The sequence below is a fragment of the Lissotriton vulgaris genome, chromosome 5 (genome assembly GCF_964263255.1).
Source record: "Lissotriton vulgaris chromosome 5, aLisVul1.2, whole genome shotgun sequence".
Lineage (NCBI taxonomy): Eukaryota > Metazoa > Chordata > Amphibia > Caudata > Salamandridae > Lissotriton > Lissotriton vulgaris.
Genome location: NC_141693.1, coordinates 607,062,254 through 607,076,755, shown reverse-complemented (window position 1 = coordinate 607,076,755; position 14,502 = coordinate 607,062,254). Strand labels below are relative to the sequence as shown.

Genomic DNA, 14,502 nt, shown 5'->3' with positions numbered 1-14,502 from the left:
TTTCCTCCTCTGAAATGCAGCTGATTGAGCTGTATGTGTTTGTTCTTCCTTGCACAGCTCCACCTGGCTCCATATCAGTCATCGCCGCAGAGTCGCCCGCCCCCTTCAGCAGGTACCAGGCGCAGAACTTTACGTTGGTGTGCATCATCTCAGGAGGGAAGCCAGCTCCCATGGTGAGTGTCCAAAGCACTGCAAGATTGGGGGACCAATGGTACATAGGGGAAGCCTTTTGTGAATGGTGAGGCTCGATAGTGAGAGCCAATCGAGTTGTGTGGGAGTGAATTGTCCATTGCCAGTATCAGTAAAACCATGTCAATGGTGAGGCCTCTTAGTGAATATCAAGTTCACAATGACTCCGGAGAGACGACCATATGAGAATACTCGTTTGAATGGTGAGGTTCAGCAGTAAGTTTCAAGAGTGCCGAGTGTGTGGCGAATCTTCCATTTAGAATCTGTAGCACCATGCAAATGGTGAGGCCCCGTGTTGAATTTTTGGTGCACTGCAACATTGATAAGACTCAATGATGATAATGGAGAGCATTGAGTGAATGGGGAGATCCAAGAGGGAGCCTCAGTACTGCAGAGTGAGTGGTGAATGTTCCATTGTCAGTAGCACCGTGCTAACGGTGGGGCCTTTTGGTGAACTGTAACTTTGGGGAGATCCAATGTTCCTTATAGAGAGGCTTTTTTCGAATTATTAGGTCCAACACTGAGTATCAATAGTGATGCGTGAGTAGTGAATCCTCCATCCTCTGTATCAATAGCACCGGACCAATGTTGAGGCCCCTATTGGTGAGTTGGGTTTTTGATGCACTGCAACATGGGGAAGACCCAATCATGCATATGGACTCCAAGGGGGAGTGTCAATGGTGCCGGATGAGTGGTGAATCCTCCATTAGCAGTATCACTAGCACTATGCTAAAGGTGAAGCCCATTGGAGAATATCTGGTGCAAAATGGGGAGATACAGTGGGACAATGAGGAGGTCCAACAGTGCATACCAATGGTGCTGAGTAAGTCGTGAAGCGTCCATTTTCAGTATCAGTTGCAAAGGGCCAATGGTGAGGCCCCGTTGTCAGTGTCCAGGCCACCATAACATCGGGGAGACCCGATAGACCATATGGGAAGCCTTATGGGAATGATTGGGCCAAGCAGTAGGGCTTGTGAGTGGTGAATCCTCCATTGTCCGTGTCAATAACACCATGCCAACTGTGAGTATTCATATTGATTTTCCAGATCTCTTGTGAATGGTGATACACCATGGTGAATTTCTCAACATTCCTACGAAAGATTAGGCCATTTGTGAGCTTCCAGGAAACAGTGCAAATGTGGAAACCACATTGCAAATAGGAAAACCCTTGGGTGAGTGTTCACAGCCCTGTGCCAACAGTAAGGTCTCATTGTGAGTGTCATGAGCAGCATACACATGGTGACGCCTCTATGAAGGGTATCAGATGGTCTGTATGGTCTGGTGTCCCTTATTAGTACTATGATCTCGTTTTGAATATTGAGAGGTGCCTGGACTACACAGTATTTAGTGAGACCCTCATGGTGTATATCTGTCAGTATGTGTGCTTGATTAGGTATCCCTGGTGAGCACCTTATGAGATTTCTGGTGCCACGTTGTATGGGCCTAAAGCACCACGAGATTGGTACGACGTGCTGGAAGTCTATGCGCTCTTGTTGAGGCACCAAAGCAAAAGTGTACAGCACTGTTCAGTTGCTGAAACCCTTCTGCTGAGTATCCACAGTAAAATGAGATCGTTGATGCCCACATAGCCAGAATTCAGGGCGCCCTGCGAATGGGAAGGTGCACATGATGAGTGTCTGGTGCACCATGCGGCTGGTTAACCATCCTTAATGAGTTTCTGGAGAACAATGAAATTATGAGAATGTTATTGTGAGTTTCTGAGGACAGCTGAAGGAGAGTCCCCAGGTGAGTGACTTGATCCCTATGTGAGTGGTGTCCAGAGTACTGTGCAACTGATGGTTTCTCCTGAGTGTGTTTCTGGAGCCAGTGCAATTGCAGAGGCATTGCGTTGCGTGTGTGGAGCAGAGTGTAAATGGGGATCCTTCCCTAATGAATGCCCAGAGAGCACAGTGCAATTTGTAATCCCTCTCTAGTGAGTGCCCAGAGCATAGCTTGATTAGTGAACATTCCTTAACCCCTTCGATGCGGGTGACAAAGCCAGCTCGTCATGGGCGTTACCTGCGCTGCGCGCATGACGAGCTGGCTTTGTCACGTAGCGCAGGATTTTTGAAATTCCAGCGCACAGCGGGAAAACCCGCTAGCGCGCATGCGGTTAATGAGAGACAAGAGCTTAGTGCAATTGGTGATCTCTACATAGTAACATTTTGCAATAGGAGAGGCCCTGTGGTGTGTATAATAGGTGAAACCTCTTTAGTGAGTGTCCAGAGCAATGTGTGATACGCCCCAGAGGCCTCTCTGCAATTGGACCTACTTGAGCTCTTCCAGCTGCTTAACCAGTTGCACAGTGCCACAGGTACTCACCTTGGATGCTTCACTACCAGGTCTTAAATTAATGTCCATCTTTTCAAATGAAATGCACCCTGGCCTAGGGGCTGCTTAAAGCCAACCCTAGGGGGTGATATATGTATTAAAAAAGATTTGGGCCTGGTAAAAGGTTTATCATGTCAGGTCAAAATGGCAGTTTAAAAAAGCACAGACAGGCTGTAATGGAAGACCTGGTGCATGTTTTAAAGGGCTTCTAATGTGGGTGGTTCAATAAGTGCTGTAGGCCTACTAATAGCATTTAATTTACAGGTCCTAGGTACATGTACACTTTACTAGTTACTTACAAGAAAATTGAATGTCCCAATTTGGTGTTTGCCAATTTTACCAAGTTTAAAGGAAAAAGCACAGGAACTTTAGCACTGGTTAGCAGTGGTAAAGTGTTCTAAGTCCTAAAAACAAACAAAAATGGGTACGGAAAACAGGAGGGGTTAAGGCAAAAGGTTTGGGGCTGACCGGGCAGAGAGGGCCAGATCCAACAGAGAGCCATCCATGGTAAGTATTCAGAGCACAATACGGTTAGTGAGCACACCAGAGTGAATGTTAAGTGTTGTTCAGACCAATCTGGTGAGTGTCCTAAACACTGTGCGGGGGTAAGCCCTCTATAGGGACTGTCGGAGGGTTGATAACACGGTTACTCCTTTCTGCAAGAAAATGGGCATAATTGTAGCTGGCATCGCTCATACTGGTGCATTTTGGCATGGGCACAATCATAGACTGCATCACGTACACCAGTAGACTTGAACGTGGGCACTAGAGTTGCGAACATCCTGGTTGGATTTGAGCATGGGCACATGCATAGCAGCCATCCTCCAGATGGCTGCATTTGTTGATAACTACAAGCCAAGCATAATGGGAACCATCCTTGCAGATACATTTGATCATGGGCAGTAGACTAGCAGGCAGTCTTGAGACGATTGGACAGGAGTATGGGTACAAGCGTAGAGCGCATGAAAATGTGGATATGAAAGAAGAAAACAGAGAGACAACTGGTGTTAGCTGCAAAGTCGTTTGTAGTCAAGTACCACAACAGATGAAATGGGAGAGAACAAGTCTATTTTACAGCTGCATAATGGAATGTATGTGAAGATGAGTAGGCATATCATTTTTTGCATTGCCATAAACCTCTCGCTGGCGATCGAGGGATTAGAGGCCATCTGAGGTAAACCATCAGACCTTTCGCTCTGTTTAGAGTGGGTGGTCAGATCCCTTTTGTTTTACTCCCCACCTTGGATAGCAAAAATGAAAAGTGAGCCCCACACCATGGGAGGCAAATCCCATGGTGTGGGGTTCATTCGTTTTAATTTTTTCACAAACAAACCTTAGCTTTGGTGATTTTTTTCTGAAAAAGAAAAACTTTGGAAACTTTTGACAGCTGCACGTCAAGTTTGATGAAGCTGTCCTTCAAACTTTGACTGGTTTGACAGGAACCACTGTGACACCAGTTCCTGCCACTGATGGAGATGTCTGCAGGGACGGCGGCCAGCTAAATTTAGGTAGGGGACAAAAGCCATGGTGGCTGATGTAAAGTCCTCCACCACCCTGCCTTCCTTTACTTTGTCCACCAAACCCTAATTCACGCCCTAAATTGTTTATGCCTGATTTCTTGCCAAGTCCTGCAGGCCATGTGAAGTTGTCCTCTGAATCTTGATAGGTAGAACCATGCACGTTATATTACAGAAATCCAAATGTGACATAATGACTTCAAGAGCTAGCCCAGGGGGGTCCAACGTAGGTCTAGGAAGATCGGATACACAGTCAATGACAATGTAAATAGGTCCAACCTGGGTTCATTGGTATAGTAATTTATTTTATGTGAATACCATGGAATCTGCATGGATCCAGCCCTCCTGGACCCATGGTGGTTGCATGTGGATAAAACTACCTTTTGAACAGCAGTCGTTAGTTGGCAGAACTGGTGCACAGGTCGCAGACAGTGGAAGACAAATGTAATGAATATTACTTCATGGATCACTTCCAACATTACAAAAGGTCAACCCCACACCAGAGGCACAACCCTGAACGCCATCATCGCCCATAAAGAAGCAATAAGTATTGACAGCATTCTTCCAATTGACTGGCCAGACCACCACATCATTCTATTCCACCTCAACCAAACAGAAAGGCCCCCACTCAAACTCACAAAACCGTACAATGGTTTCTCAACATAATCGAGATTCCCTTAGATGATCTAGAAGACAAAATGATGGATCTGCTTCCCCCACCAACTGGCAACCTCTCAACAGATGATCTTACGTCCCACTATAACTCTACAATGTTATCCATCCCTGACCAACTGCCTCTCTGGAAACTACTCCCTCCAGAGCCTGGTTTATTAAAGATGCAGAAAGAAGACAACTGAGAGCGGGTGATAGACTATAGAGGGCAATAACCTCCCCAACCCACCTTCATCAACTCAGACTAGAACGCAGAAATTATATAAACCACTTTATAAAAGTAAGAGCCACATTCTTCTGAAAATCCCTAGACAAAGCAAAAAATTGCTCCAAAGAACTGTTTCCCACCATTAAACTATAAACTCTAATGCTCCAAAACGAAACCCCCATGTCTCCAAAGAACACTGCAACAATTTTGTGAAATCTTTCAATGTCAAAAACATGAAGATCGATCTATCCCTGGACCACCAATGCCTATCATCCACCAGTAAACCTTCCCTCAGCATGAAAGAAACCAACACAATGGCACCTTCTTTGAACTCACAAGGGGCATCCCCCACCAGAAACCAGATAGAAATAACATTCACCCAGGACCTCCATTAACCCCTAATAGCTGGAAGACATTTAACTCTCTCTTGGAAGAAGACATTTCAAAGATGATTGTGAATTCCAAGCCCTTTTCTCACCTAGCAGATCCTCTCCTAGCATCCTTAGCTTAAAAACCTCAACCACGCCATAACCCCACTCTGGACAAAGATAATTGCTCCCTGAGCACTATGTTGATGCCCGACTGCATCAAACTAGTACAAATCACTCACTTGCTTAAAAAACCTGTAGTTGACGCAAACGACCTCATCAACTTTAGACCCATTTCCAACCTCTCCTTCTTTTCCAAAATACTTGAGAAATGTGTTTTTTCTGAACTCAATCAACACATGGACTCCAACAATCTCCTCGACTCTCTACAGTCAAGTATCAGGAAAGGATGCAGCACGGAAACTGCTCTACTGAACATAACCAATGATATTATAAATATCAAAGGAGGGAGTGGAGAGAAGAGGTGTCCGGAGGGACACTGATAGTGGATTCAATATCCCCTGACTATAATTCATAAACAAGTAGAATCCACCCACAAGATTTCAAGGTGTAACAAGATGTGTGGTCTTGTGGGTGATCTGTTTCCTTCAGTGGTAGGAAGCACATTGTGTTCTTTAAATACCCCTCATACACCAAAAGGGTCCTTGGTGTCATGCTTCATCATAGGGGTCTTCGCACCCCTCTATGGAGCGCGGCGTGCTACTAACCAACGGATAGGCGGGAGCGCTTGATGTAACCACTATGTGTAGTGTGTGAGGGTATGAGTGGTAGGGTCAGCAGTGATTAGTGAGTGAATGTAAAAAATGTTAAAAAAAATACCTTGCAAAAAGATTTTTAATAAAACCCCTTGCTGGTATTGTTAAAAACAGTGAGATGGAGGTTTAACGTATTAATGTACAACACCTCCTGTGTGTCTGTGTCAAAATGTTTCGAAGCCAAATGCTTCTTCATCATCCACAAGACCACACATCTTGTTACACCTTGAGTTCTTGTGGGTGAATTCTACATAACCAATGATAGCCTGCTTCTAGAATCCCTCCAAAAAAGGATTTTAGCTGACAGTGTGGTCCTGAAATGCTTCTCCTCCTACCTCCACAATCACTCCCAACTTATAAAAATTACCCACTCATCCTCCGACATGTTCACCATTACCAGAGCTGTCCCCAAAGGCTCAGTACTCGCTCCTACACTTCAATATTTACATGGAGCTCATCACATCCTTTCTCAGACAGTCAAATATCCCCTACCACCTCTACACAGATGACACCCAGATCTACCTAGAAATAAGATCACTAGAAGACCTTCGGAGACTAAAACTCACCCTCAAAGAAATCCAAAACTGTCTCTAACTCAACGACCTGAAACTCCTCCAAGATAAGACAGAAATCCTACTCAAATCCAACAATGGACAACTACCCAGGTCAAAGAATGGCTAAATACCATTGATGCTGTGAACTGCAAACTGACACTATCAAAATCAATCCAATCTTTGGGGATCTCTCTTGATGCACGCATGAGCCAACACATAAAAAACTCAGCTAAGAGCGCTTTCTATAATCTGAAAATCCTACACAAAATCAAACCCTTCATCCCCCCCCAAACCATCTAAAGACTGCCACTCAAGTGATGGTACTTTCTAGACTGGACGGAATGCCACCCTCACCGCCAATGCAAAATCACTCCTCCCCCCTTTAAGAACTACACTAAATGCAGCAGAAAGGATGGTCACTGGAACAAAAAAAAATGACCTGTTCTATCCCTCCTTGAAAACCTTAAATGGTTGCCATCGAAGCCCAATGCTGCTTCAAAACGACCTGCCTCTCGCACAAAGTCCTGCACACTGGGAAACCAATGTACCTGGCATCCAAATCAGTTAAGGCTGTCTATACCAGAACTCTAAGGAGGACCAACACACTCATCCCGCCATAGAAACACAAACAAAAAGCCCTCTCACACTCCTTCTTGGGCAATGCCCCCAAAATCTAGAATTCAATCCCCATTCACATCAAAACAAACCCTTCCGTTGCGAGCTTCAAAAGACATCTAAAGGATTGTCTCCTCAACTAACACCTTAACCCCCCAAACCCTAACACCTAGCCCTGATCCTGACCGTCTCCTCTTACAGTGGACTCTTTGTATTCTACTGTTATCCTGTCACACTTCGAACTCTACGCACACAAACGCACACACACACATGTGTAAATTACTTCATACATCTCTGAGTCTATATCATGTAGCATATGCATCCGACTTGACCCTGTCCATACTTTTGCTCTGTAAAGTGCTCTGATACCATCGGGTCTTGCCAGCGCTATATAAAACGGACTAAATAAATAAAATAAAATGGTGAGAAGGACAGGGCTAAGTTATGGAGAACCCTATGGTTTATGTCCTTTTATATTTGCGGGGGGATGGGGGGGCATGGTAGCGCAAGCATGAACACCTGAGTTTTGTCCGCACTTAGGCAAAGCATGGCCTGATGAATGCAAACCAGGAAATATGTTAGACAATCAGCAACTTAATGCTGAGACTCACATTCGACCTGTATTAATTCTTACACACAGCCAGGCCCGCCTGATCATTACCAGACAGGAAACGCAGCGTCCCATGGGGCTGTCAATCACCACCAATCAATGTTCAGTCAAGAAGCTTACAAACACAACATAAATACCAGTGCCAGGAAAAGAATCAATTACTTTCTGTTAAAAAAAAGGTTTCATATCAATTAAATAGACCTTTACCAGACCTCTCTCACTTAATTACATTCTAACCAATCACATTAATAAATAATTCTTTCATTACAAGAAGAAAACTTACAACCCACAGCATCTCACATGGGCCTAGTATCAATAAATCCGATCATAATCTATTCCCTTTACCTTCTAAATCACTGTCAGAATCACACAACAGAAAAAGAGATTTAATGTGCCAGCTCCCGAGCACAGAAAGCGCGGGGCCTCTCTTCTTGCAGTGATGTTGAAGCGTTTCATTATCGCGCGAAAACAGGAGATGGGATGTGATAGAAGCAGGGACAAGTCAACAGAAGACGTGCCACAGCTTCAAAGGAAACATTACAGGCTGTGCAGGCGCTTCTTTGCCACGCAGATTTTTTCCTTGAGCTGTCAATCAACAATACTGGAAGAGGCGCAATACCGAGCACTTAAACAAGCGTTGGCAAATCATTAGCTGTTGTCAAGCCTTTTTGCTTTGTCAATGCTCGTTTTGTCATAATGTTTGTGAAACGTTGTTGAGGGAATTGCTCGCCCATCGACGATATCAAAAAAGAAAATATTTAGTATCAATTTAAAAAAAAGATCTAAAAAAGCACACATTGCTATAGCAGTAGGTAGCACTGAAGTAATTGCACTGTGCGTGGAAGGGCAGTTTAGTGTGGACTCATTCAACCAGTATCCAATGGCTCCTGAGGAGTCGCGACATCTTAGCACGGCTCCGCAGGGCATTTATAGCCAGCGAGGTGAACCGGCAACGCGGGACATGCCCGGGCACATGTCCGGGCAAAGACCAGATCTAGTGTGGCCCATCTGTGCCCGTCGGAGCCCAGGGGGTGGCTGAGCTGGGCCCGCTCCATTTTGTACCCTGCTGGTGGAAGAATGGTTTTCCTGAGTTATCCAGTGATAAAACTACTAGCGGCATGTTCCGTATTACCAAATAGGCAAAGTAGGCACCCGCTCATGGGCCCCACTCCTTTTAGGGGCCCAGCGACTACGGTTCCAAATAATATTTCCACCACAAACAAATTAAAGAAAGTGAATATTTAAAGTTTTGTTAGTTTATAAAATGTTTTTTTTTATTATTTTTTGTTTAGAAACATTAATAATTGTTAATGTTTAGCTTTGTGTAATGAAATTGGTTTATTAAAATTGTTGGTGTTGGTAAAATGAAAAACGTATTAGGAGATAATTGGCATGGGCATCTAGAAATTTCGACTGTCTGGGAGCCTCCACACAGTTTAATCCGGCACTGCTGGCAGCAGCAGTGCAACTTGCAGAGATAATAAGTCTATCCACAAAATGTTAGAAAGGGCTGATGACGTCATTAGCAGCGAAATTGCTCTAACACAGAAAAGGCTTTTCATGGAACCAGTGTGGGGTCATCTTTCCACTGATCCACCAAGTGAGGTTGATTGCTCTAGTACTTCCACAGTAAGCTACTTGGCGGTTTTACTGCTTAACCAGACTGGCCATACAATCACGAGGACCCTAGCTCACCCACAGTCCAAAAATCCAAAAATGAAATAAAGAAAGTGTGCAAAATCCACAGTGGAGGGACCATCTGCTAAATAGATTGTTAATGAGCCCCATGCATTATTGGTAAAGGGACAGGGGGAAAGTCCACAGATGTTCCACCTCTGGTCCAGTTGCTGCTTCATCGCCACTTCATGTGTGGCTAATTCAAAACAGTGGGAAAGTTTGCTCACTTCCCGCCAACTTCCATAACTCACCACCCTATTGATGTCCATCAGGCCCAATAATTTGCATTCATCCTGTACCTATGATATGAATGTTGCGCCCCAGGAATTAAATCAATCAACCAATTAGAATATGCCAAAAAATTGCACACAAGAGGAACGCCAAACAATCTCTAAATATACATTTCGCCAATATTTGGAATCCTTTCAATGTCCAGTCCATAGGCAGAAGACTGTTATTCCAAAAGAAGTTCTTCTTATTTTATTTAAAAAATCAAAGTTCATTTTAACAAGTCCACTTCTTCTTTTACTTTAAAGGTCACAGTTCATTTCCACATATCTTTTAGACCAGCTTTTTCGAAAATTCAAATCAGTCGACACGTTTCGTCCTCTAGGGACATCATCTGGGCTCCAATATTAAATACGACACACTGTATTTATAATCCAATTTGACACTACTTTCTGTATTCTTATGATGCCAATATGTCCATTTTATGTTTGACGTACAGTCATCTGTAAACCTTATATTTGTGATCTCTATTTGAAATAAAATGTATCACTGTTAACCTCGTGATATTTATCTCATTTTAACAAATTCTTTCTTATTTCTTTTTAATGGACTATAGTTTTTTTTTCTTAATACTCGTTGCCCTTATTTCATCATTGGGGATTTATCTAACGTTATTATGCTCAGTCCCAGTCCATATTCTAATCTTTCCTAGTCCACATGAATTATCCTCATCAAGATTATACGTATTGTTCTTTCAAGTACTTCCTTCTACGGCCTGCCCCGATAAATCCTGCCATGGTCACTTGATTATGCCCCGGAGCCTTAAACAGATGTGGCTCTAGCTCTCCCTGTTTTGGATGGCAGGCCACATATTAGCATGATGAGCCGTGTGGGGCTTGTCAATGGGACAGAATATCTACCAAACAATACAGTTTACGCCCCTCCCCCCTCTGCATGTCCCTACTTTGTAGTATTATTCTGAGTTCCTGCTCTCAGGCAAGCCAAGGCTGAATCTGGCAAACAGGTGCTCAAATTCCGCAACTGGCCATAGCAAAATAGGGTTTTTGATGTGTGGGACAGTGTGCAGATCAGTGTGACAAGACCCATGAGTGGCTTGGAATGCCACCTAAAAATGCCCGAGAAGACTGCATAGTGATATATTTTAGGGACCCAGCTGGATCACTGAAAAAATATCGACTGCCAAAATATCGACCTGCAAGAATATCGTGTAAAAAATATCGACTGACAAAATATCGAGTTTCTATCTACAAATAGGTAAGTACAAAAATATCGAGTTTAAAATATCGTTTACAAAAATATAGTTTTAAAAAATATCGACTTTACTAAAAACACTATTAAATTAAATTAATATTAAAAACTAAGTACTAAAATATACTTAAGAATACTTAAATTAACTAATGATAATTAAATAATTAATGAAAGTAAAAAAATAAAAATTATTTAATCATATTTCTTAAAACATATATATATAGTAACAAAATATAATTAAATAATAGCCAATATTATTAACATACAATAACAAAAGAATAAAAATTACTATTCCCACTCCAGTGGGTGAAACAGTAGGGAAAGCGTTGGATAGCGTAGGGGTTAAAATTACTATTCCCACTCCAAAGAGTGCAACAGTAGGGAAAGCGTTGGATAGCGTAGGGGTTAAAATTACTATTCCCACTCCAGTGGGTGCAACAGTAGGGAAAGCGTTGGATAGCGTAGGTGCTAAAATAACTATTCCCACTCCAGTGGGTGCAACAGTAGGGAAAGCGTTGGATAGCGTAGAGGTTAAAATTACTATTTCCACTCCAGTGGGTGCAACAGTAGGGAAAGCGTTGGATAGCGTAGGGGTAAAAATTACTATTCCCACTCCAGTGGGTGCAACAGTAGGGAAAGCGTTGGATAGCGTAGGGGTAAAAATTACTATTCCCACTCCAGTGGGTGCAACAGTAGGGAAAGCGTTGGATAGCGTAGGGGTTAAAATTACTATTCCCACTCCAGTGGGAGCAACAGTAGGGAAAGCGTTGGATAGCGTAGGGGTTAAAATTACTATTCCCACTCCAGTGGGTGCAACAGTAGGGAAAGCGTTGGATACCGTAGGGGTTAAAATTACTATTCCCACTCCAGTGGGTGCAACAGTAGGGAAAGCGTTGGATAGCGTAGGGGTTAAAATGACTATTCCCACTCCAGTGGGTGCAACAGTAGGGAAAGCGCTGGAAAGCGTAGGGGTAAAAATTACTATTCCCACTCCAGCGGGTGCAACAGTAGGGAAAGCGTTGGATAGCGTAGGGGTTAAAATTACTATTCCCACTCCAGAGAATACAACATTAGGGAAAGTAAATAATTCATATATTATTCAAAAATCTAAAAAAATTATCTATTAATAATTAATTTAAAAAAATAACAATAATTAATTAAATTATTCACCTATTAATACTAATTAATTAAACATTAACAAATAAATATTTTATAACTTAAACAAATATAACTATTATTTCCAAATAAATAAATTGTAATTTGTTTTATTATTTAATTAATAATTAATAATTTATTTTCCACCGTATGCCCCTATAAACCCACTACCCGCTACATAAATTAAATTTGTTACATCTACATAATTACCAATTAATCAATTATTAAAAATTAATTAACAATTTAAAATTAATTAATTAACATTTATAAATTAATTAACAATTAATTACTATTTACTATCAATAAATAAAAGTACATATTTAATTAATTATAAATAAATTACTTCCCACCCTATTCCCCTATAAACCCACAACCCGCTACAGAATTAAATTAGTTTAATTTACATAATTAACAATTAATCTATTACTCTAAATTATTTAACAATTTTATTTTATTTAATTAACAAATATAAATAATTAGCAATTAATTACTAATTACTATAAATGAATACATTTACATATTTAATTAATTATAATTAAATTACTTCCCACCCTATTCCCCTATAAACCCACAACCGGCTACAGATTAAAATTACGCAAAAATTATTAAAACAAAATTCGTTAAATATAATTATTTATAACATAAATACACAATGTTCACACATATGATAACATAAAAATACACTATAAAAAATTATATATTATAAAAAATTCGATATATTGTACTATCTATATTATATACTACAATATTTTAACTATCTATATTTTTTACAGTCGATATTACTTCACTTACCTTAAAAACGATATTTTTGTAGTCGATATTCTGTCCTGTCGATATTTTGTCCACTCGATATTAAATACACAATATTATGTCCAAACGATATTTTGACTCGATATTATGTCTGTGCACCACCCAGCTATTGTGAATAATATGTTATTTTTTTCAAAACGTTGGATTTTACAGGGTAGGTTAATTACCACCGTTACCTTAGGGTTTTTTTTAGGCCCGCATCTTCTCCACGTTTAAACCACCTGGTGCCTCATGAATGTTCAAGAAATCTGGAGATTTTTAAGCACCTTATTTGACATATCCTCCCCTTGGCCAACGGATTCCAACCGCTTTCCATCTGATCTATTGTTGACTGCCTTGAGACATCTTGCAGTCATGTAATCCAAGAATTGACCGAATGGCACACCTCAGGCTCATGTAAATCTATGGGAACTGGTATTAATACAAAAACTAATAACTATGTCCATTTTCTCCTGGAATCTAGCATGGCTGAGGTCTAAGCTCCAGTCCCTTGACTTGATTGCACTCATGAACATTTTTGATATTTGTTTCTTCCAGGAGACCTGCGAGAACACATAGGTCACTTTCCAGGGCTTTTCCTGTCACCCTAAACCCTTTATGCCATTGTTGGCTAGGCGAGCTAAGGGTGGTATTTTAATCCGGTGAAATCTCTTCCATGACATTGGACACTAACTGGGGGATGCAAGAAGTTCTGTAATCCAAATTATTTTACTTAGGGGGCAGCATTCCAATACGGTTTATGTAATTAGTTTTTATAATAATATTTTTTCGAATTGCCCTAATCACAAATATGCTCAGTTGTTCGGTCGTCTAACCAGTCTGGTGGGTATGGGTGGCTCTGATCAGGTCTCTCTGCCTGTTATATTGGGAGTGGATGTTAATATCAAATCAATGTGGAATCGATATCTTAAGGTCCAGTGGCTCCAGCCGATAAACGAAGGTGTGGCAATAACAGGTTCTTAGTATTATGGTTAATGGGCAGATCTGGATCTGATTAATGTATTGGAATTTGCTGGCCTTTATGACCAACCATCTTATCAGAGGTCGGACTATGCTACCACTAATGATTATATTTTTGTATCAAGGAGTCAGATTAATAGCATCATGCATTGAGAAGTTGGTCACTTCTTTTTGCGACCACAATGCTTTGATAGGCTTTCTTAATTTACTAGTTCATAAATCCACCCCTTCCCTTAAATCCCTCATGTTATCTCTCCCTTATAACTCATGGCAAAACTTCTCTGGAGGTTTGATAATCCAGGCCATCTTTTGGGCAGGCTACTGGGTGCCCACCTAGAAACCTTTCTTTAATGTCCCAGGGATGACGTGACGAGCATGGATCTTGCACTGTCTTTTGAGTTGCTAGGTGACCATATCAAGGGTGCCATTTTTGAAGACCCTGATGGCAATCGTTGCCATCCTAAATGGTTTAACTCTAAATGCTCACGGGCTAGTAGACAATTGAGGGCTACTCTAACAGCACATCCTAGGGATCCTGCTGCCGTGGTCACTGCTTGTAGGTT

General features: G+C 41.6%; 1 protein-coding gene across 3 annotated transcripts in view; it reads left to right on the top strand.

Moving 5' to 3' along the window:
* IGSF21 (immunoglobin superfamily member 21) overlaps positions 1–14,502 on the top strand; it is a 1,410,224-nt gene that overhangs the window by 1,146,158 nt on the left and 249,564 nt on the right. For all 3 annotated transcript variants that reach the window (XM_086920143.1, XM_086920145.1, XM_086920144.1), the window contains exon 5: positions 58–173. In XM_086920143.1, the coding sequence (XP_086776269.1) occupies positions 58–173 (116 nt within the window). The remainder of the gene's footprint in view (positions 1–57; positions 174–14,502) is intronic.